Source organism: Acinonyx jubatus, chromosome B4 (assembly GCF_027475565.1).
Source record: "Acinonyx jubatus isolate Ajub_Pintada_27869175 chromosome B4, VMU_Ajub_asm_v1.0, whole genome shotgun sequence".
NCBI classification, from domain to species: Eukaryota; Metazoa; Chordata; class Mammalia; order Carnivora; family Felidae; genus Acinonyx; species Acinonyx jubatus.
In genome coordinates this window covers 138879028-138903169 of record NC_069387.1, presented here as the reverse complement: position 1 = coordinate 138903169, position 24142 = coordinate 138879028, and the positions used below count along the sequence as shown (strand labels likewise).

At 48.9% G+C, this 24142-nt stretch overlaps 1 protein-coding gene across 1 annotated transcript in view; it reads left to right on the top strand.

Annotated features, from left to right (window-relative positions):
• TTLL8 (tubulin tyrosine ligase like 8) overlaps positions 1-24142 on the top strand; it is a 58116-nt gene that overhangs the window by 10115 nt on the left and 23859 nt on the right. The window contains 6 exon segments of the mRNA XM_053199557.1: positions 921-1059; positions 1715-1788; positions 3554-3682; positions 4774-4888; positions 6335-6442; positions 12563-12749. Of these exon segments, the coding sequence (XP_053055532.1) occupies positions 921-1059; positions 1715-1788; positions 3554-3682; positions 4774-4888; positions 6335-6442; positions 12563-12749 (752 nt within the window).

The following is a 24142-nucleotide window of genomic DNA, read 5'->3' as shown; positions in this document are numbered from 1 at the left end:
CGAGGTCTCTCCTGCTTTGAATCTCCAACTTCAGGGAAGCCCTGGACCCCCTTTTAAGAGGTGCATCTGATTAGGTCAGGCCCACCCAGGATAGTCTGTCTTCTGGTCAATTCAGTCAGCTAATCAGGGACACCAGTGAGCTTGAGCCACTTGCCCTCTCTGCCTGCTCCCACAAACTCGCAAGGCCCTAAGCTCACTGCTGACTATGCACCTGTTTCCTGACTGCCCTGCAGCTGTCACCCTCTGTGACCCTAATGCAGGTGAATGTGTCCAGGCTGTGCCCTCAGCAGCATGAGACCCAGGGGCTCCAGCATGACCATTACTCTCCCGTTCCCCAGCTGCAAAAGCCTAGGTACACTCCACCAGCTGCCATCTGCCTGCCTGGTGCCCAGGCATCTGCGTTCATTCCCACAGTGACTGGAGGAGTCCCCAGCCTTCCTGGTGCTGGCACTCCTGTCCTTCAGGCCCTTCCTGGGTGGATGAACGACTCCTCCCCCTCATCCCTCCTTAAACCTCGGGCACCCATCCTCTCACCCCCAAGCATGAGGGACTGTTGCCTTCGTCGAGAAGAGAGAGTGTAGGTCGCACCCCCTCCAGGTTCTGCCGCTCCAGGCCCAGACCTGCCCTGAGCTGAGGCTACACCCCTGGTCCTGCTTGTGCTGGACCTCTGAGCCTTTGTGCGTGTGAGGCCCATGTGTGTAAGGCCCACGAAGTGGACACACACCACAGAGGAGGACCCAGCCCCATGCCCGTGTGAGTGCGTTCTGGGTGTTTCCGGGTGTTTCCTTGGAGCAGGACATGAGTGTCATCCCACCTGCTGATGCAGTCTGTCTGTCCCTCCTGCTCTGAAGGCTCCTCTCAGAGAATTAGCTGCCTTGTCTTTCAATTCTTTCATTTAAAATATGCTCTTGCAATTTGAGGAAAAGAAGATTTTCTCCATCTACGGGCACTACCCAGTGATACGGGCCGCCCTCCGAAGAAAGGGCTGGGTGGAGAAGAAGTTCCACTTTCTGCCCAAGGTCCTCCTGAATGTGGACGATGACGGTGTGGGGGTGACAGGTAGAGTATGGAAGGCGTCATGTCTCTCGGAGTAAGGCACGCGTGTGTCTGTCAGAGGACCAGATGAGTCACACTGCCCCGGAGATGCTGTTCTGGCCGCAGGGCCTGTGACCTGGGCCTCCGCCCCAAGTGTCCCGGTCACCCTCCTGGCCTGCCTGACCACGCACTGCGCGTGTGCTCTCACGCCCTGGTCTGCTTGCTTCTCAGTGTCCCACTGCCCATGCCAGGCGTCGTCCTCCCGGGTCTGCCCAGTTGCCAGGCTCCTTCAGCGCCCCCGCCCTGCCCTGCCCGGCCCTCCTCTGGCCTCTCCCCGGCTCGCCCCGCCCGAGGCCCCGCCTCCCGCTCCGCTCCGCAGACGGCAGGTGCACCCTCAGTCCCTGGGGTCTGCGCAGGCCCGCTCCGCACATCAAAGCCCAGCCCCCTGCCCGCTCCCTGCGCCCCTCTCCGCCACGCACGACACACGCCCGAAGGCCGCCCCGCCCCACGCCGGTCCGCGACCCTGGCGCTGAGCCCCCGGTGGAGGGTTCGTGCGGCTGACGCTCAGCTCAGACGGGCGGAAGTGGCCCGAGCCCCGGAAGGTTGCTGAGGAGTCGCGAGTGCGCTGTGGCCGCAGGGCCCTGCCGTGCTGACGACTCTCCGGGTGTCGTGTTTGCAGAACAGAAACGTGCGGAAGGCAGAGAAAACCAAGAAGCGGCTCCGGAGAAGACAGATGACATCCACGATGTGATGGTAGGTCCCCCCGCCTCCTCACACTATCACCTGCCCGGTGTCCTGGGGACAGGCGACAAGGCCAGGCAGGCCAGGCAGGCCAGGCTGCAGGACACATATGCGTGAGCTTGCTGGTGTGCATCCGTGCACGGGCTCATTGCGGGGTGGGGGAGGGGGCATGTGCGCGTTCTCCTGTGTGTCCGTATGCTCCTGCTCTCCCGTGTGTATGTGTGTGCCTGTGTGCGTGCTCGTGTTCCTCTGTACATGCCCTTGTTCATGTGCTTGTGTGTGCCCTGTGCACGTGCTTGCATGTGTCCATGTGTGCGCATGCGTGCAAGGAGACAAGCTGTGGCTACAACTCTGTGGAAGCCATGGGAAAGGACCAGAGCAGGCAGGAGGGCACACAGGCCACTTGGTGAGGCCGCGATGGTGGGGACAGGGGTGCGCAGGCAGGAGGCAGAGTCAGGTCCAGAGCAGGGCCAGGCTTGTGGGGCCTCACCCAGGTCAAGGAGCAAGGTCAGTGCTGAAGAAGCAGCGGCTCCTGGAGACAGCACTGGGAGATGGTGCACCTGCCGGGGTGGGGGTGGGGCGAGGGGGAATGTTGCAAGTTGCCTGATGTGGGGGAGGGGAGAAATGTAAAACCCTGCCCAACAGCTCCACAAGGAAGACAGCTGATACCTCTGACGGTTGGAAGGAGGACAGGTCTTCTGGGTCCCCGGAAGACCCCTGAGGGCAGCTGGGAGGCCAGCCAGAGCGGGGCACTCCACGGACCTGGGGCGATCTAAGGTCCAGAACGTGTGCAGGGCTCACAGAGGAGCAGTGAACAGACACACGGGGAAGTGGGCCCAGCCCCAGATGCAGACACTAAGCTCCAGAGTTGACTCGGGGAACCCTGAGGAGGCGCCGTGTGGAGTCAGGGGGCTGAAGGTCCAGGCCCTGCTAAGACAGTCCGTCCCACATTTGAACAAATGGGACTTGCTCCAGAAAGTGGCAACAAAAGCTAGCCGTCACTCTGGAGTAGGAGGAAAGGCCATGCGTCCAGCACTGGGATGGGTTTTAGGAACTGATGCTGCCGGCCAGCTCCCTGCTCCCTCCGGGCGCTCGTGTTGGCATTGGGGTGGGGGGAGCCCGGTCCTGCCCTCACATGGGGTCCAGGTAGGCCAGGCTGCGTTGCAGAACATTAGGTGTGCCCTCAAATGCTGGTCTGCTCGGAATGACCCCGAAGGGTCTTGAGGGTGTCAGAATTTTGGACGATGTTTTCCTTTCCTTGTATCTCGTTGGTAAGATATTTTGACCAAACAGGTGCTTGTACTTGTGAACAAAAGCATAGCCGCCAAGGCCACCCTGGGTCTCGCTCAGTGGCCCTGCCTCTTGATCGGCAGGACTGGGGAGGAGGGGGGGAGGCCGTCTCCCATGGCCACTCAGGCCGCGAAGCAGAGAGTTCACCCCATGCCCACGTGTGGCATGTCCCCAAACCTCACGTGGGCATCCACAGGCAGGCAGCTCAGACCTCACTCAGCCACACACTTTTGGTGCCCCTGCAGCTGCCAGCCGGAGCCCCGCACTTGTTTCTTGAGAGCAGGGCCCCTGTGTGCTGGTTGCTCCCAGCACAGCACAGAGTAGGCCCTCAGGGAACAGGTGTCTCTAGCTTTCCAGACGAGAATCACAGAATACACACTTTAAGTGTCATTTAAAATATGATTTCCTTCACTCTTACTGACACCCCAACACCCAAAGATATGAACCTTGGATGTTGGGTTTTGAGGAGGGTTTTTTTTCTTGCCAGTCCGGGTTGGTCAAAAACGAAATGCCGTACTTCCTCTGGACCATCAAAAGGGATGTCGTTGACTATCACAGCTTGAACTGTGACCAGATGCTGAATCACTATGGGAAGACGGCTTCCTTCACCACCAAGGTGAGTGGGAGGGCTGGCGGGGAGGCTGGTGGCACAGGAGCCCCAAGCACCAGGGCCCTGAGGCTGGGAGGACGACATGTGGACTGGTCACCTCCGGGCTCCTCCCTGGGACCGCTGCCTGGTCAGAGGCCACACCATGCAGTATCGGTGTCCAGAGTCCCTCAGCACCTGCCCCACTGCTGTTCCCAGGGCCCCAAGTGCCCTTTGGCCTGTGACTGTCCTCTGGGCACGCAGGCCAAACCCCAGGCAGGGTGGTGGGGGTTACCGGCACAGCCCGACCTGGGCTTTGCACCCCAGAGGGGCTCTGGGTCTGAGGGAGAGCCAGGCCACCGCCCCTGCCCTGGGGCTTCCGGCCCCTCCTGTCACCCCCTTTCAGTCCCATGGCCCCCTCCCTGCTACTTCAGGGGCCTGAGGTCTGCCCAGGGTAGACAGGCCTGCATGTATCCTCTCGGGAGAGGCTGGGTAGAGGGGCTTCCTGGCAACAGGGATAACCCGGAGGCTCAGGGGTGAGGCTTACACTGCCACCAGTGCTGCCCGTGGGGGTCTGGCCCCTACACACCCTCGCCAGGCCTCCTGGTGACCTCCTCTGGGGTGTGGGCCGTGCCCGCAGGTGGCACAGTCAGGCCAGAAACCCCACAAAGACCCCCTGACAGAGTAGCCACCAGTGTGCCCAGCAGCCAGTGGGTGCTGCATTTCCCGGCCACTTGGCACTTTTTTCCAAGTGGGGCAATGAGCTGGACCGTGGGGTGCAAAGCTGCCAAGCCTGTGTGACAGCCAGTGTTACTTTTGTGGGGCAGCCGTGAGTGTGCCCATGAGCGAGCCCACTCCCTCCTTCCTGGGGCCTGGGCCCAGCACCATCTAGGCACCTGGGAGGTGAGCACAGGACCTACCACCCCTGTCTCCTCCTGGCCTGCACATCGGCCGGCACAACCAGCTGACCGGGGGTCAGGAGGGACTGGGAGGCCGGGGGGGGGCACCCCCACCTCCTGAGAGCCCCTTGGAGCCGGTGCTGCCGGCCGGTGGGCGTTCAGGCTGGTCTGAGTGGACCAGCACACGGCCTGCGGGGGCCTGACGTGCCGCTGTCTCTGGAGATCGGGCTGTGTGTGAACATGCGGAACCTACCATGGTACGTCCAGGCCGACCCTGACTCCTTCTTCCCACGTTGCTATGGCCTCTGCACCGAGAACGAGAAGCAAGAATTCCTGGGTAAGTCCGTGGCTGGAGGCGAGACCACCGGGCATCAGGCGGCCAGGGCCCCTCTGTGGCCCACTTTCTCGCTGAGGTGGCTGCAGAAGCCTTTGGAAGGGAGGGGGGGCTGGGCCGCAGCTGCAGGGCTGGACCGGTCCCATCCCAAGGCCCGGGGGCTCAGCTCCGTCTCACGTGGTGAGGGCCGGTCCAGACGTTTCCATGGGCCGCAGCTGCAGGATGGGAGCAGGAGGCTGACGGGGGCTGTGGAGCCGAGCGTCAGCAGCTTGGTTCTGACTGGGCTTCTGGGAGAGGCTGGCGTGGGGCTGGTCCTGTGGGTGACAGGCTCTGGCCTGGGGACAGAGGGAGGACTCCTGGATTGACCCGCCAAGGGAGGAGAGAGAAGGGGAAGGTCAGGACAGGTGAGCACTGCCCTTTTGGGGGTAACTTGTGTTTCCTGAGCACGGGCCTGGGGCCATGGAGATACGGTATTGCCTTGCCGTGTGATCTGACCCCACCCTGGAGCTCCCAGGAGCAGATGGCTACAGGCAGGACAAGGTGGGGTCTGTGCGGGCTGGAGGTGAGAGGTGTAGGGGAGGAGAGGGTGGTGAGCAGGGGCCTCTCAGACCCAGAGGACAGGAGCTCGGAGGGGACCGGGCCGCAGCGGGCAGTGTGCCTGAGTGTGACGGGCAGAGGGGCTACGGGTCAGCAGGCGAGCTCAGGGTCTTTGTTCCGGTGGACAGAGGAGGCTCAGGAGAGAAGCTCTGAGGTCCTGGGGAAGCTGGGGAAGGGAGCTCAGGTTCCGGATGTTTCCCACATGGCAGCAGCTGCTGGGCGGGTGGTTGGGGTTGGGGTGGGGGGCAGCTTCCTTTGCAATGAGGAAGGGCAAGTTTTGGTGAGAAGGTGTGTGAGTCTCTCGCGGACCTCCCCGAGGGCGCGGGTGGGAGGTGAGTATGGGCTGGCTCACGGGGGTGCTGGCCGCCTCTCCGGGCACGAGCCAGCGCTCCGAGCCAGGCCAGCCCCCAGCCTGCGTCTGTGGGACCCAGAGCTGTCCTCTGTGCCCAGCCCCTCGGTCCATGCACGCCAGGAGCTGTGGGAGCCAGCATGTCCAGGGAGGTGCAGAGAGGCTTCTGGGGTGGGCAGGGTCCTGGTGTGTCTGTGGGGGTCTTCTGTCCTCTGTGCGGGGCTGAGGGCACAGGAGCAGGGGGAGGTGGTGAGGGTGTCCATGCACTGTGGCCCCGGGTGGGGGGTTGGGGCGAGCAGGAGAGAGGCAGGGAGGGGGTGCGCGGGTTCTGCTTCTGGGCCTGTTGACAGGGCCCATGAGAGGCCGGGGCAGAGGGAACGGCCCCCTCGAAGGCAGCGAGGGGGAGGTGAGGCCTGTGGGGCGCCTGGGCTGAGGACAGCTGGTGCTGGCCGAGGTCCCTGGTCCCCGGCCGGAGAGGGGGCGAGGCCTGGGTGTCCTTTCAGATGACTTCCGGCGGACGGTGGCCTCCAGCATCCTCAAGTGGGTGGTCAGGCACCACAAGTGCGGCAGCAGCGGGGAGGCCGGCGACCGCGGCCCCGGCAGCAAGAAAGGTGTGTGGGGCCCGAGGCTGCACCGTGCGGGGAGAACAGTGCAGGAGGGGCAGCGGGCCGTGCGTCCAGGACGGGGTCCTCCCTCCCTGCAGAAGAGGGAGACGGGGCGTGGCTTTCCCGCGTGGTGCAGAGCCACTGTGGCATTAGGCCTACGAAACCCAAAGAAGTTGTTGTTGATTTTGATAAAGCAGCTTTTGGTTCGCAGTGCACTTGCGCAGAAGGTGCAGGGATTTCCCATAGGCCCCCAGAGCCCCCTCCGCCGTCAGCGTCCCCACCGGCTGGTGCCTTTGCTGTGACGGATGCGCCCGTCGTTCTCACGGCGTTTGTAGCGAGCTGCGGTCCTGTACGCGGGGTGGGTTTGGACAGCTGTGTGAGGGCGCGGGCTCGCCGTCACGGTACCACAGTGCTTCCGGTGCCCTGATGTCCTCGTGCTCTGCCTACCAGTCCCCGCCTGGGGACGGGCCCCTGGCCCCCGCCCCTGGCCACCACTGGTCCTTTCGCTGTCGCCGTCATTCCGCCTTTTCCAGATGTCATATGGCTGAAAGCATACATACGTAGCTTTCCTTTGCTTTTCCTTTTTATTTATTTTTTTTAATTTTTTTTCTTCTAGTTTTTTTTCCTTCTTTTTTTCTTTTTTCTTTTCCTTTTTAAGTTTATTTACTTATTTTGAGAGAGACAGAGAGAGGGGGGGCTCCCACATGAGCAGGGGAGGAGGAGGAGGAGAGGGAGAGTGGGGAAGGGCAGACGGAGAGGGAGAGAGAATCCCAAGCGGGCTTCACGCTGTCAGCACAGAGCCCGCCATGGGGCTCGAACGCTCAAACCGTGAGATCATGACCTGAGCTGAAATCCAGAGCTGACGACTGAGCCCCCCGGGCGTCCCCAGACGTGGCCTTTTCTGGCCTCTTTCAGTCAGTGATGCGCAGCTAAGGTCCCTCCAACTCCGTCATGGCTTGGTAGCTCATTTCCTTTTAGTGCCACATCACACTCCATTGTGTGGATGGCCCACCGTGTGGCTGACTTCTCCATCACCTACTGAAGGGCATGTTGGCTGCTTCCAAGTTTGGGCAGTTATGATCTGGGTGCAGGTTTTTGTGCAACCGTAAGTTTTCAATTCGTTTGGCTAAATACCACAGAGCCTGATCGCTGGACACGATGGTAAGAGTGTGCTTTGGGGCACCTGGGTGGCTCAGTCGGTGAAGCGTCCGACTTCGGCTCAGGTCATGATCTCGCGGTCCGTGGGTTCAAGCCCCGCATCGGGCTCTGTGCTGACAGCTCAAAACCTGGAGCTACTTCGGATTCTGTGTCTCCCTCTCTCTCTGACCCTCCCCCGTTCATGCTCTCTCTCTCTCTGTCTCAAAAACAAATAAACGCTAAAAAAAAATAAAAAAAAAAAAAAAGAGTGTGCTTAGTTTGGTAAGACACCACCAAGCTGTCCTCCACAGTGGCCGCACCATTTTGCACCCCACCAGCAATGAGTGCTTCGCGTCCTCCCAGCGCTCGTGGCATCCGTGGTCTGGATTTGGGCCACGTGTGACCCAGGTGACAGGTGTGCAGTGTCTCTTGCTGTTCTCACCTGAAGTTCCCCAATGACGCGTGGCCTTGAGCATCTTTTTTTGCTTTTCAAAATACACTATTTTTATTTATTTACTTATTCATTTGTTTACTTATTTATTTGTATGTTTTTAGAGAGTGTGTGAATTGGGGAGAGGGAGGGAGAGAGAGAGGGAGAATCTTTTTTTTTTTTTAAGTTTTTTATTTCTTAGAGAGAGAAAGCAGGAAAGATGGGCAGAGGGAGAGAGAGAATCTTAAGCAGGCTCCATGCTCCGTGTGGAGCCTGATGTGGGGCTCTAGCCCATGACCCTGGGATCATGACCTGAGCTGAAATCAAGAGTCAGACTCTCAACCGACTGAGCCACCCAGGCGCCCTGTGTATCTTTTAATATACTTCTTTGCCATCTGTAAATATAGTCTTTGGTGAGAAATCTGTTCAGCTTCCCTACCATTTGAAAATGTTTATGGTTGAGGTTTAAGAGGGGTTTTGTGTGTGTGGTGTGTGTGTGTGTATTTCGGATAACAGCCCTTTACCAGATGTGTCTTTTGCAAATATTTTCTCCAAGTCCTCGACTTATCTTCTCATCCTCCTGACTGTATTGAGTCCTGCTTATCAAGTATTTCTTTCATAGACTGTGCCTTTGGGAATGTGTCTAAAAACTTATCACGGCACCCAGCTTCATCTTGGTGGTTTCCCATGCTGTCTTCTAGGAGTTCTGTACTTTTGTGTTTCACACTTGGGTGTATGATCCATTTTGAGTTAATTTCTATGAAGGGTGTAAAAGCTGTATCTAAATTTTTTGTGTGCTTTTTTTTTTTGCACCTGTTTTAGCACGATTTGTTGAAAAGACCACTTTTTTTCTGTTGTATAGCCTTTGCGCCTTTGTCATGGATCAATTGACTATATTTTTGTGGGTCTATTTCTGGGCTCTTTATTCGGGTCCAGGGATCTATTTGTCAGTTATTTCACCAGTACCACACTGTCTCGATTACATAGACTTGTGGTAAGACTTGAAGTTGAATAGTATCAACTCTCCAGTTTATCCTTCTCCTTCAATATTGGGTTGGCTATTCTGTATCCTTTGCCTCTCCGTGTAAATTTTAGAATCAACTTGTCAATATCCATAAGATGCCTTGTGGGATTTTGATGGGGATTGCATTGAATTTATAGATTGAGTAGGGAAGGACTGACATCTTTTTTTTTAAGTTTATTTATTTTGAGAGAGACAAAGACAGTACAAGGGGAGGAGGGGCAGAGAGAGGAGAGAGAGAGAGAGAGAGAGAATGCCAAGCAGGCTTTATGCTGTCAGCATGGAGCCCGACGCGGGGTCTGATCCCACAAACTGTGAGATCATGACCTGAACCGAAATCAAAAGTCTGATGCTCAACCAACCACGCCAACCAGGCACCCCAAGAACTGACGACAGTAAATCTTTCCTATTCGTGAACATGGAATATCTATTAATTTCATTCTTCTTTGATTTCATTTATCAGAGGTTTGTAGTTTTCCTCATATAGATCTTGAACGTATTTTGTTAGATTTATTTATTTATATATTTATTTAAGTTTTTGGGTGCTAATGTAAATGGTGTTGTGTTTTTCATTTCAAATTCCAGTAATTCATTTCTGGTATGTAGGAAAGTGATTAACTAATCACTTAATAGTTTTAGGAGTTTTTTGTCAATTCTTTCAGATTTTCTACATAGATAATCATGTTATCTATGAATAAAGACAGTTTTATTTCCTACTCAATTTGTGTACCTCTTATTTTCCTGTCTCATTGCATTAGCTAGGATTTCCAGTATGATGTTGGAAAAACAGTGGTGAGAGGGAGGAGGTCCTTGCCTTGCACTTGATTTTAAATTTTTTTTTTAATGTTTATTTATTTTTGAGGCAGAGAGAGACAGAGAACGAATAGGGGAGGGGCAGAGAGAGAGGGAGACACAGAATCCGAAACGGGCTCCAGGCTCTGAGCCGTCAGCACAGAGCCCGACGCGGGGCTCGAACTCACGGACCGCGAGATCGTGACCTGAGCCGAAATCGGACGCTTCACCGACCGAGCCACCCAGGCGCCCCATCTTGCACTTGATTTTAGAGTGTAAATTTCTCATTTCTCACCATTAAGTATAATGTTAGCTATAGGGGGTTTTTGTATATATTCTTTATCAAGTTGAGGAAGTTCCTCTCTATTCCTAGCTTGCTGAGAGCTTCTATCATGCATGTGAGTTGAGTTTTGTCAAATGTTTTTTTGTATCGATACGATCATGTAATTTTTCTTCTTTAGCCTTTTGATGTGTAATAGATTACATTGATCGATTTTCAAATGTTGAGCCAGTGTTGCATACCTAAGATAAATCTTACTTGATTATGGTGTATAATTCTTTTTATACATTGTGGATTTGACTTGCTAGTATTTTAGTGAGGGTTTCTGTATTATTATTCATGAGAGATTTTAGTCTTTAGTTTTCTTTTCTCATGTCTTTCTCTGGTTTTGGTGATAGGGTAATGCTGGCTTCATAGGACGAGGAAGGAAGTATTCGCTGTTTCTATCTACTGAGATTGTGGAAAATTGTTATAATTTCTTCTTTAAATGGTAGAATTCACCAGTGAACCCATTTGGACCTGGTGCTTTCTGTTTTACAAGGTTGTTAATTGCGGATTCAATTTATTTAGTAGATATAGGTCTCTTCAGAGCATCTATTTCTTTTTGTGTGAATTTTGAGAGGTCGTGTCTTTCAATAAATTGGTCCATTTCATCTAGATTATCAAATTTGTGTGCAGAGAGTTCCTAGTATTTCTTTACTATCTTTTCAATGTCCATGAGATCTATAATGATGTCTTCTCTTTTTAAAAAAAAAATGTACTTATTTTGAGGGAGAGAGACAGAGAGCGAGCAGGGGAGGAGCAGAGAGATGGGGAGACACAGAATCTGAAGCAGGCTCCTCACTTTCAGTGCAGAGCCTGAGGCGGGGATGACCTGAGCCGAAATCGAGTCTGATGCTTAAGTGACTGAGCCACCCAGGCACCCCAAGAATAATAAAAATATTCTTATTAAAAATAAGAATAAGAAAAATAAAATATCAAGAATAAGAAAAGTAAAAGTTTGTACTTTACCTTCATTCATTCCTTTTCTAACACTCTTCCTTTCTTGTGGAACTGACCTATGTTATTTTCCTTTTCTTTGAAAAACTTGAGATTTCTTGGCAGGTCTCCTGGCAAAAAAAATTTCCTCAATTTGTTTTAAAAATTTTGTCTGAAAGAGTGTTCTATAATCTCATGATTAGGTCTCAGTCTTTAGTGAACCTGTGCCCCCGGACTACGAACGTCACTGTGCTTCTCAGTTTTTACCCCCTTTGGCGGGACAGAGGGCTAGCGGGGGCTGGAGTGGGGTCTCTGCCTTCTCCCAGCAGGTCAGGCTCTGGGCAACTATTTCTCCTGAGGGCGGGCCTCCTGAAGAACAGAATGCTCTGGCAGTTTGCAAGATGGTCCCCTTTCCCTTTCCTTGCCAGAAGCAGGAGGGGATTTTTCTCCCATACTCACTGTGAAAACCAGGTCAAGTTGCCAGAGGTAAGACTGACGCAAGCATGCGGGCCCCCTGAGCCAGACGGTCCTGGAATTACAGTTCAGGGTTCCTGTCCGGGTGTTGGCATCTGGGGGGTTCTGACCTGGTGAGGTGTGGTTCGCTGTATCCACCTGACTGTCTCTGCAAATTTCGGGGACGATGGTTTGTCCGGCGACCTCAGCTCTGAAGCAGCAAAGAAGAGTTGTTGGTTCTTTTTACTTGTCGTCAGGCCAGGTTGACAACTTCCAGGCTCCTTATGTGCCTGATCAGAAAACAGAAGTGCGGCTTTCCCCTTGAAAATGGTTACTTTTATGTTCTGTGAATTTCACCATAATGCAGGTTAAAAACGCACATTGTAATGTCTACAACAGCCGTGTGAATGCAGCGCTTTCTCCCGGGCCCAGCACTGCCGGGGTCTGTGAGGCCTCCGCCCATGCAGGGCCTGACCCCCATGCCTACCCTGCCCCAGTTTGTGGAGTTGTTTTCATCCCAACAAGCCTCCTGGTCCCTGGGTTTACCTTTCTTCAGGCTCCTTCCCCATAAGTGCGCGCAGACACATGCTGGCTGTGAGCTCCCTCTCCCTCAGTGGCTTGGGGGTGGGCGGGCCCAGGCCCGGGCTGCCTCGCGTGGGAGCTTGGCCTCTCGACGGTCGCTTTCGCCTTGCCGGGGGAGCTCCCCGTGCTTCCTGAGACCCAGGGGTCCAGCTTGACTCTGGGGTTCCAGGAGAGTGAGATGCTGGGTAAGAGTGGGTAAGCTCACAGTGGCTCGCAGGCATCAGGCAGGACTGCTCACCAAGTACTTACCGGACACCAGCGTGGGCTCAGGAAAGCCGGGCTTCTGTAGCAAGTCAGGAAGTAGTGTCGCGTTCGTGGGTGCTGAGTGTGGCTGGAGGGCGGAGCAGCGGGAAGGCCAGACGCAGGCGTGGTGCCCAGGTTGGCCGGGCTGGGGCGGCCTGTGTCCGGTGCCCCAGGTGGTCCCCCCTCCACGAGCCTGTGTTTGGGTTTCAGTTCCCGAGAATGCGGAATCCAAGCCCATGGGCCTCTCGGGGGAGCTCGTGGACACCGCATGCAAGGTGTGCCAGGCCTACCTGGGTCAGCTGGAGCACGAGGACATCGACATCTCCAAGGACGCCGCCCAGGACCTCACGGAGGACGAGTGGAAGGACCTGACGCAGCAATACTACTCCCTCGTTGAGTAAGACGCGCCCTGTGTCCCCCGTTCAGTAAGACGCACTGGGCAGCAAGGCTCACCTACACGGGGGGGCGGGGGGCGTCTGGGAGGGTGGGGGCTTTAAGAGCTGTCCAGGGAAGTCCACCCTGGGACACCTGGGGCGCCTGTCCGGGGTTGGGGCTCCTGTCAGGGTGCTGGGGTACGCAGATCCCACCAAGTCCCTGTTGGCTCATAAAAGGATGACACTCCCCTGGGGGCTCCTTTGGGTTACGTCGCCTAAAGCATCTTCCACACGGTTCTTGTCTTTTACCTCATTTGAACCCCATGAGTGGGCTCTGGACAGAGCAGAACGCTTGCTCGGCCCAGCCCAGCTGACTCTCCACGGCCTTCAGGGCTCCCTGCCACATGGGAATCCGGAGGCTGAGCTTGGCTCTCCTCCCCGTCTCCCGAAGGGAAGGCCGAGTCCTTCCCGGGGGGCGGGGGGAGACCCAGCACCCCCTGAACAGTGGCCAACAGAGGAGCTGGGGCAGAGGTGACCCAGGCGCCCCTGCAGCAGGAGCAGGACTGTGAGGAGGGTCTGCCCAGAGCCCCCCGCCCCCACCCCCCAGGGGCACTGTTGTTCTTTCCTTCCTTCTTTACTTCTTTGGGATCAATTGAGTATTTTCTTTTCCTTTGGATCGAGTACAGCTGCGTGTGCTGCTATCTGTCCAGCCGGATGTACTTCTGCACATGTACCCACCCGGCGAGACCACCACCCAGCTCGGGATGAAAACCATTTGCAGCCCCCGTCAGGCCCCCTAGGCACCCTCCCAGGCAGAGACCCCACAGAGGTCGCACCTGACTGCTACCGCTGTAACCAGTTTCGTTGTGGGATTTCACGGTCACGGACTCACGCAGGCTGTGCTCTCTCCTTTGTGACTTTCGCTTGACACGGAACCTGTGGGGTTCATCCACACTGCGCGCGTAGCCGGGTTTTCTGCTATCCACAGGGCACAGAACTTTCTCTCCTGACACGGGTGAGCAGCTGGGTTCCTCCCGGTGTTTGAACATTTTCCAGAGTGGTTCCACGTGTCCAGATACCAACAGCATTGAGCGTGGGCTACGCTTCCTGCACGTGGCAGGCAGCCTTGTCGCCACGAGTCTTTTCAGTTCTCTCTTCTTGTTCTTTGTTTGCACTCCTCTGACGACCAGGCGGTTGGATATCGCTTCAGATGCTTGTCAGGCATTTGAGTATCTTCTTTAGGGAGGTGCTTGTCCGCGTCTCTTGTGTATTTACAAATCAGGTTGGTTGTGTCTTTTTAAATCGTATTAATTAAAAAATTTTTATTGATTATTTTCTTGTCGTTGTTAATGTTTGTATTATCACCGTCACTTTCCTATTAGCTTGGCAGCCTTTTTAAAATGTTCTCTGTGTCCTTTTTAAAGTCCAGTATAGTTGGGATACAGTGTGATGTTAGTTCAGGTGGGCAATCTGGTGACTCAACGCTTCTATCCGTCACCCAGCGCTCAGCCCAACAGGCGCACCCCTCAAACCTGATCACCGGTTTCTCCCATCCCCCGCCTCCTCTCCGGTGGCCATCGGTGTGTTCTCTGTAGTTGAGTCTGTTTCTTGGTTTGTTTCCCTCATTTTTTCCCCTTTGCTCATTTGTTTTGTTTGTTGAGTGAAATCACGTGGTATTTGTCTTTTTCTGACTTCTTTTGCTTAGCATTATACTCTCTAGCTCCATCCATGTTATCGCAAATGGCGAGATTTCATTCTTTTTCATCACTGAGTAGTATTCCACCGTGTGTATGTATACATACCGCATCTTCTTTATCCACTCATCAGTCAATGAACACTTGGGCTGTTTCCATAATTTGGCTATTGTAGAAAACGCTGCAGTAAACATAGGGATGCACGTATCCTTTCGAATTAGTATTTTCGTATTCCTTGGGTAAATACTCAGTAGCGCAATTACCATTTTTAACTTTCGGAGGAACCTCCACACTGTTTTCCAGAGTGGCTTCGCCAGGTTACGTTCCCGGCAGCAGTGCAAGATGGTTCCCCTTTCTCCACATCCTCACCGACACCTGTTACTTCTTGTAGCTATTCTGACAGGTGTGAGGTGGTATCCCATCATGGTTTTGATTTGTATTTCCGCCATGATGAGTGATGTGGAGCATCTTTTCATGTGTCTGTTGGCCATCTGGGTGTCTTCTATGGGGAAATGTCTGTTCATGTCTTCTGCCCATTTTTAAATTGGATTATTTGTTTTTTTGGGTGTTGAGTTGTATAATTTCTTTATGTATTTTGGATACGGGTCCTTTATTGGATATGTCCTTTGCAAATACCTTCTCCCATTCCAAAGGTTGCCTTTTAGTTTTTTTGGTGGTTTCCCTCACTGTGCAGGAGCTTTTTATTTGATGTGGTCCCAGTACTTTATTTTTGCTTCCATTTTCCTGGCCTCAAGAGTGGTCGTCACATCTTTAAATGGATTTCTAAGAGTACTCTAAGCATTCCTCATTGAGTCCTTTGTTGGATATGTGCATTAAGAATACCCTTTCAGGGATTGTTGGGGGGTGGGAAGGAGGGGAGGGTGGGTGATGGGTATTGAGAGGGCACCTTTTGGGATGAGCACTGGGTGTTGTATGGGAAACCAATTTGACAATAAATTTCATATTTAAAAAAAATAAAAAAACAAAATAAAATAAAGAATACTCTCTCAGGGTGCCTGGGTGTCTCAAGTCCGTTGAGCATCTGACTTCGGCTCAGGTCATGATCTCACGGTTCATGGGTTCAAGCCCTGCGTCGGGCTCTGTGCTGACAGCTCAGTCTGGAGCCTGCTTTGGAGTCTGTGTCTCCCTCTGTCTCTGCCCCACCCCGACTCATGTCATGTTCTGTCTCTCTCTCTCTCTCTCAAAACTAAACATTAAGATAAATAAAATAAAGATTAACTATACTATATAAAAAAAGAATACCCCCTCTTAGTGTATGCCTTGTCTTTTTATCTCTCAATGATTTCTTTTCTTTCTTTCTTTCTTTCTTTCTTTCTTTCTTTCTTTTTTTTTTTTATGAAGCCCAGTGTTTTGAGTTTTTCTATTATGGTAGGGCTTTTAAGAGTCCTGTTTAAGAAACCTTTACTTGTCCAATGTCATGAAAGTGTTCTCCTCTGAGTTCTTCTAGATGCTTTAATGTTTTTTCTTTCACTTTTAGCCTTTTACAATTAATCTTAAATTAAGTTTTGTGTATGGTAAGGGATAAAGATCAATGTTCTGTTTTCTATATACAGACATCCACCACTGATAAACAATAAACATGAGAGACCATTAGCATAATTAAATGGACATGGGTTTCCGGGGCAGTAGGCCTGAATTCAAACCCTAGTTCTATTAAAGTGTGGCCTCGGGCCCATCACTTAGAAGAAGGAGAAACATGAGTTTTGTTGAAACTTGCTTTTGGCCCAGCATGTGATGTGTTTTAGCAAACCTCTCATGCAGACTTGAGGACTAGTAGTGTGTTCTGAAAAGTCAATTGAGTCAAGTTTCTAAAATCTGTATCTTCGCTGATAACGTTGCCTGCTTGTTCTCTGAGTTACTGAGAGAACAGAATTAAAATCTCCAAATACGTTTGATGTTCTTGCATTTCTGCTTTTAGCTGTGTGATTATTCACTACATCCAATTCAGGACTGTTTTGTCTTCCTGTGGTCGGACCTTTTCCTCGTTACAGAATGTCCTCTTTAATGCTATCGATAATTCTTGCATTAATTCTACTCTTTGTGACGTTAGTGTAGCTTTCCTTTGGTTGGTGTGTGCAAGGTGTATAGCTTTTTCAACCTTCTTACTCCCAATCTGTTGGTGCCTTTATCTTTTGAAGTGGGTCTCATATAAAGAGCATATATTAACGGCCAGGTTTTGCTTTCTGCCCAGTCTTACAATCTTTTTCTGTTGGAGTGTTTTTTCCGTTTACACTGAGTCATTATGAATATAACTGTCTTTAAATTTACCATCTTTCTCTTTGTTTTCTATTTACTGACCTCCTCTTTGTTTCATTATACTTCCTGTCCTACCTTCTTCTCATGAGTGAACTAGTTCCAATTATTCCGTTTCATCTCCTATACTCTATTTCAAGCTATATATTTTTGTATTTTTAGTGGTTACACTAGATATTACAATATGCAATTTTGACTCATCACAGTCTATCTTAAATTTTTTTTTTTTAGCATTTCTTGGACAATTTGAAACCTTACAATAGTTTAGCTCCATTTACTGCCTTCTTCCCTCTATGCTGCTTTGTCATACATTTTACTTCTGTGTAGATGCAAACCCGACAAGACATGACTGTTACTGTTGCTTTAAACAATCATGGGGCTTGCATCGAGCTCTGTGCTGATGAGAGAGAACCCTCCCTCCCTCTCTCTCTGCCCCTCCCCCATTTGTCTCTCTCTGTCTATCAAAAATAAATAAAGTATCAAAAAAATTTTTTAATAAAAATTAAAAACACAAATGGCCAATAAGATGCTCAATACCACTGATCATTAAGGAAATGAAAATCAAGCCTACAGTGAGATACTACCTCACACCCATTAGAATGGACATCATGCTTTAAAAAGCACAGAAAATAACAAATGTTGGCAATGATGTAGAGAAATTGGAAGACCTGTACACTATTGGTGCGGATGTAAAATGGTGCTGCTGCTGTGGAAAACGCACGGCGGTTCCTCAAAAAGTTAAAAATACCATTACCGTATCACCTGGAAATCTTACCTCTGGGTATGTGCCCGGAGTAAGTGAACGCAGACTCTCGAAGAGATATTAGCACGCCCCTGCTTATAGCAGCATATTCACAATGGCTAAAATGTGGAAGCAACCAAGTGTCCATTGACAGACGAACGGATAAGCAGAACGTACTACGTACACACAACTCAATTATTATTTACCCTTTAAAAGGACGGAAACTCTGACAGCTGCTACAACACAGATGAACCTCGAGGACAAATGCAGTATGGTTCTACTTGTATGAGGCGCCTGGCGTAGTCAGATTCACGGGGACAGCAATTAGATGGTAGGGGCCAGGGGCTGGAGGGAACATGGGGAGTTGGTGTTTAATGGGGACACGGTTTCAGTTTTCCAGGATGAACAGAGCCGTAGAGACAGAGGTGGCGATGGTCACACCACATTATCGAGATATTTAACACACTTAAGTGAATATTTTTAAATGGCTCAGATGGCAAATTTTGTTACATTTCTTTTATGACAATGAAAAACGGGAAAAATGTAAGTAGAGGTGAAATAAATGACAAGAGCATAGCAAATGAGAAGGGAGTGAATGGAGTCCCCCTGCTGGGATGCTGTTTGGGAACTGGTAAAGGTCTGACTGAAAATAAGCAATAATAAATCAAGAATGTATATTGTAATCTCTAAGGTAAACCCTGAAAGACAGAAGCAAACGTGCATAATTAGAAATCAAACATAGAGATAAAGTGATTAACAACATTTAATTAGGATGCTTCCCTATTTAGGTCATAAGTAGTAAGCGGTGGCTACCTGTCATAACAAGTAGGAAAAAAAAACCCAGATAAATTGCAAAATTCATGTTTTTCAAAATGTCGGAGGGTTGTGGAAATGAGGAGGGACAGGTGAGCTACAAGTGGCACAGAAAAGCCGCTCCTGGGTGAGCCGAGTTTGTTGGCCAGGTTATTCCCTAGGAATATCTGACAAATCCGGGTGAAGGTTCAGGTCCAGGCTTGGCCTGAATTTCTTAAGGAATGAAAAGCCACTTGGCCATGTCAACTGCCATGAAAGACCTAAATCTAGAGGTCAAAACACACGGCCAGTTTTTCCCAGGGCACCGAAGATGGTCTGTCTGGGCTGAAAAGACAGTGAAGCCTTCTAGTTCCGAGGGATTGGGGAAGAAGTTTCTCCTGAAGGACAGGACCTGCAGCAGCATCTTTCAGTCCTACTCTGGAGACACCTGACGCCAGAGCGCACTGAACCTGTCCAGCTACAAGCTGGCTTCGCTCCCGGCTGCCCGGTTGAGGACGTGAGCGCCACACCATATCTACGACGGACGAGAGTGTGAGCCCACCCTGGGGAAAGAGCGTAAACTTCCGCCTTGTACGCCCTTTAGGGACAGGAGCCAGCATACAAACATTACGAGACTGAGAAGAGGCAGGAAAATCTGACAGAGAGTAAGGGCAAAGACAAGTGATATAAGAAGGATGGTCCTCATGCTGGAGTTAGAGCTGGGTAGATGTAAAATCAGCCCGGAGACAGTAGAAGACAAGGCTGGTAAACCTCAGGATGGGCCCATAGAAAATATCCAGACTTAACCTCAGAGCGGAAAAAAGAACGATGAAAACAGCACAGAGCAAAGAGACAGATGAGCCACAGTCACACGGGCCGCTATGCATATAACTGGAGTCCAAGAAGGGGAGGAGCAGAATGAAGCAGAAGGAACAGTTGAAGATAATGGCTGAGAACTTTTCCAAATTGATAAAAGACTCCAACACACAGATTGAAAAACTCTGAAAACTCTAGGCAGAGGACTACAAAGAAAACCACATTGAGGCACCATAAAGTCAGACTTCTAAAAAAGGAAAAAAGAAACAAAGGACATCTTAAAAGGCAGCTTGAGGGAATAAAATCAGTGTTTCAGAGCAGCGGTGGTAAGACTGGGGGCGACAGCTAATCTTCAACAGAAACCACGAACGCTCAAAGACGATGGAATATCATCTCCAGAGTGCTGGGGGGAGGGGCGGGGGTGGGGGAGTGGGGAGCTGCCACTACAACTCTTCACCAGCGGAAGGACCTTTGAAAATGAAGACAAACTAAAACCAGAGGGTTCTTTAGCAGCAGAACATGACTGTAACAGATATTAAAGGAATTTTGTCACCCTGAAAGAAATCATCTCAGAGAGAATCACATAATCGCAGAAAGGAATGGAAAACCCCATGATTGTTGTTTTTTAAACATTTATTTGTTTTGGAGAGACAGAGAGAGACAGAGCACATGAGCAGGGGAGGGGCAGAGGGAGAGGGAGACACAGAATCCGAAGCAGGCTCCAGACTCCGAGCTGTCAGCACAGAGCCCCACGCGGGGCTCGAACTCACAAACCACGAGATCATGACCTAAGCCTAAGTCGGACGCTCAATGGACTGAGCCAGCCGGGTGCCCCTCTTATTGGCCATTTGTAGGTCTTCTTTGGAGAAGTGTCTGTTCAAGCCCTTTGCCCATTTGTGAATCAGTTTGTTCAGTTGTTGAGTTCTCTGTTATGGATATACAGAGATGCATCTAATAGCCCCTATCAGATACATGACTTGCAAACACTTTCATTTCATGGGTTGCCTTTTTATTCTGTTGATCATATCTTTAATGCACACATTTAAAACTTTTCATGAGGTCCAATTTGTCTGTTTTTTCTCTCGTCGTCGCCTGTGCTTTGCTGTCATAGAAATTGCTGTCAAATGATGTCAGAGAAATCACTGTGAAATTCAATGTTTTGAAGATTTTGCCCTGCGTTTTTTTCTAAGACTTTCATAGTTTTTTTGATCTTACATTTAGGTCTTTGATCCATTTTGAATTAATTTTTTCATATGGTTTTAGGTAAGGGCCCAAATTCATTCTTTTGCACTTGGATATCCAGTTTTCCCAGCACCATCGTTAAAGAGTCTGTCCCTTCCCCGTTGAATAGTCTTGGCTCCCCTGTCACTGGGCTGTCTGTTCTATTTCATTGGTCTTATGTCTGTCTTTATGCCAGTAACGCACTATCTTGATTCCTGTAGCTTTGTAGTAAGTTTCGATATCAAAAAGTGTGTGTCACCCACCTTTGCTCTTCTGTTTCAAGATTATTTTTGGCTATTTGGGTCCCTTGAGATTCTGTTTGAATTTTAGGATGGGTTTTTTTTATTTCTGTGAAAAATACCATTGGTATTTTGATATTGTATGGAATTTGTAGATCATTTTGGAAACTGTTAACACCTTAAACAAAATTAAATCTTTTAATCCATAAACATGGATGTGTTTCCATTTATTTCTGTCTTCTTTCAAGTCTTCCAGCAATTTTTTGTTTTCGTTGTGCCTTTCACTTCCTTGGTTGGTTCCTACACACTGTGTGTTATTTTTCTTGATGTGGTTGTAAGTGGAATTGTTTACGTAGTTTCCTTGTTTCCTTTCCAGATTGTTCCTTGCTAGTGTATAGATACACAACTGATTGTGTTATTGCTGTTGACGTATCTTATTACTTTGCATTTCATTTATTAGCTGTAACAGGGTTTTTTTGTGGTGGACTTTTTAGGATTTTCTACATATACAATCATATCATCTACAAACAGGTCATTTTACTTCTCCTTGTCCCGTTTGAATGCCATTTATTTCTTTTCCTTGCCTGACTGCTCTTGCTAACACTTCCATCAGTCTGTTGAATGTTGAAAGTGGCATTCTTGTCCTATTCTCAGTCTTAAAGGAAAGCTTCCAGTCTGTCACCACTGAGGATAATGATTGCTGACGTTTTCATACACAGCCTTACATTGAGGTAGTTTCCTTCTGTTCCTAGTTTGTTGAGTGTTTTTATTAGGAAAGGTTGTTAAGTTTTGTCAAATACTTTTTCTGCATCAACATGATCATGTAGGTTTTCTCCCTTCGCCTGTTTTTTAATTATTTTATTTTATTATTTTACTTTATTTTATTTTATTTTTAGAGAGAGAGTGTACAAGCAGGGTGGGGTAGAGGAGGAGAGAGAGCAAGAGAATCTTAAGCAGGCTCTACACTCAGCACAGAGCCCAGTGTGGGGATCAGTCCCACAACCCTGGGATCATGACCTGAGCCGAACTCAAGAGTCAGGCGCTCAACCAATTAAGCCACTCAGGTGCCCCTCCCCTTCTCCTGTTAAGTTGATATATTAACTCAATCAGTTTTCACATGTCGAACCATCCTTGCGTTCCAGGAATAAATCCCACTTGGTCGTGGTGTATAATCTTTTAATATGCTGCTGAGTTTGGTTTGCTAGCATTTTGTTGAAGTGTTTTTGCATCAGTGCTCATAAGGGGTATTGGTGTGTACTTTTCTTATAGTGTCTTTGTCTGGCTTTGGTATCAAGGCAGTGCTGGTGGCCTCCCTCATGGAATGATTTAGAAAGTGTTCCCTCCTCTTCAGTTTTTAGGGAAAATTTGAGAAGGGATGGTATGGGGCTTCTCTAAATGTTTGATAGAATTCACCAGCAAAGCCATCAGGTCCTGGGCTTTTCTTTGTTGGGAGATTTTTGATTACTGATTCAGTCCCCTTGGTAGTTATAAATCTATTCATGTTTTCGGTTTCTTCATGATTGAATCTTGGTAGGTTTTGTATTTCTTGGGGATTTGCCCATTTCATCTAGGTTATTCCATTCGATGGTGTACAACTCTTCATAGTACTCCCTTATAATCTTTTTTATTCCTGTAAAATCAGTAGTAATGTCCCCAATATCATTTTTTTATTTTAGCAATTTGTGTGTTCTTTCTTTTCTAAGTCCATCGAGCTAAAAGTTTGTCCATTTTGTTGATCTTTTCAAAGAGTCAACTTTTAGTCTAATTTTCTCTTTTTTCGTTAATTCTGCTCTAATCTTTATCGATTACTTCATTATGCTAGCTTTGGGTCTAGTTTCTTTGTCTAGTTTCTCTCTTTTAAAAAAATGTTTATTAATTTTGAGAGAGAGGGAGAGAGAGAACACTAGCTGTGGAGGGGCAGAGAGAGAGAGAGAGGGAGAGAGAGAGTCCCAAGCAGGCTCCACACTATCAGTGTAGAGCCCGATGCAGGGCTTCATCCCGTGAATCTTGAGATCATGACCTGAGCTGAAATCAGAGTCAGATGCATAACCAACTAAGCCACCCACGTGTCCCTCTAAGTATTTTCTAATTTCCTTGTGATTTCTACCCATTGGTTATTTAAGAATGTGTTAAGGAGCTCCTGGGTGCTCAGTTGCTTAAGTGTCCGACTTTGGCTCAAGTCATGGTCTCATGATTTGTGAGATCAAGCCCCATGTCGGGCTGTCTGCTGTCAGAGCTCCTCTGTGCACCTCTCTCTCTGCCCCTTCCCTGCTCATGCATGCCTGTGCACTCTCTCTGGCTCTCACAAAAAGAAACATTAAAAAAAAGGAATCTGTTAATTTCCACAAATTTGTTTCTCCTCTTGTTTAGGTTTTTTAACATGGATGTCAACAATGTTTTGTGGTTTTCAAATTGTGCATTTCTTTTGTTAAATGCATGCCTATGTATTTTATTCTTTTTGATACTCTTATGAATGGAACTATTCTCTTAATTTTGTTCTAGAATTTTTTTTATTGGCAGAATATAAAAATACAATCGATTTTTTTATATTGGTCTTGTAACTATGACTTTGCTGAACCCATTTATTATTTCTAGTAGTTGGTACTGTGTGTGTGTGTGTGTGTGTGTGTATTCCTTAGGATTTCCTACATATGGGAAGGATATGTCATCTGTGAATAAAAGCAGTTTTATTTCTTTATATCCAACTTAAGTTCCAGGAACTCAAAATTGGTTTAACGAAGTTCTGGTTTCTGCTACAATATGAATGAATCTTGAGGACATTATAAGTGAAATAAGCCAGTCAAAAAATACAAATATTGTGTGATTTCACTTGTTTGAAGTACTTAGAGAAGCCAGAATCATAGAGACAGAAGGTAGATGGTGGTTACTGGGGTCTCGGGGAGGGAGACCGGGAGTGAGTATTTAATGGGGACACAGTTTCAGTTTGGGAAGACAGAAGACTCCTGGAGACGCATGGGGGTGATGATTGCACAACAACATGCATATTCATAATACTATTGAACTGTACCCTTAAAATGGTTAAGATGGTAAATTTTATATGTATTTTCCCATAATGAAAAAATTTTGAAAAAAGTCAATTGGTAGATTTTATTACATTTACAGAAGAAGAAAACCATATAATAATTCCAATAGATGCAAAACATTGATGAAATTCAATACCTGTGAAATACCTTGTTTTTTTAACAAACTGGAAAAAGAAAGAAACTTCCTGAATTTGACAAGTTTATCTACAAAAATCCTGAAGTTAATATCTTTCTTAATGAAATTGTTAGCACACTTAATTGAAAGTGTCCCTGGAAATCAGAATGAGATGTCCACTATCACGGCTCCTCAGTATTGGCTAGTCTGTTTAGTTTAAATAATGTTTCTGTTTAGTACAGAAAAAAGAAATAAGAGGCTTAAGATCAGAGAGAAGCAAATACTGATGACCTGATTATGTGCATAGAAAAATTTAAAACTCACGCAGAAAGTTCATAATTATGTGAGTTTTGCCAAGTCAATATACAGAATTCCATTGCGTTTCTATGCATAAACAACCACCATGAAATGGGATTTTAAAATACAACCTACAATAACAGCAAATATCCAAAAAAATATAATAAAATATATTGAAGACC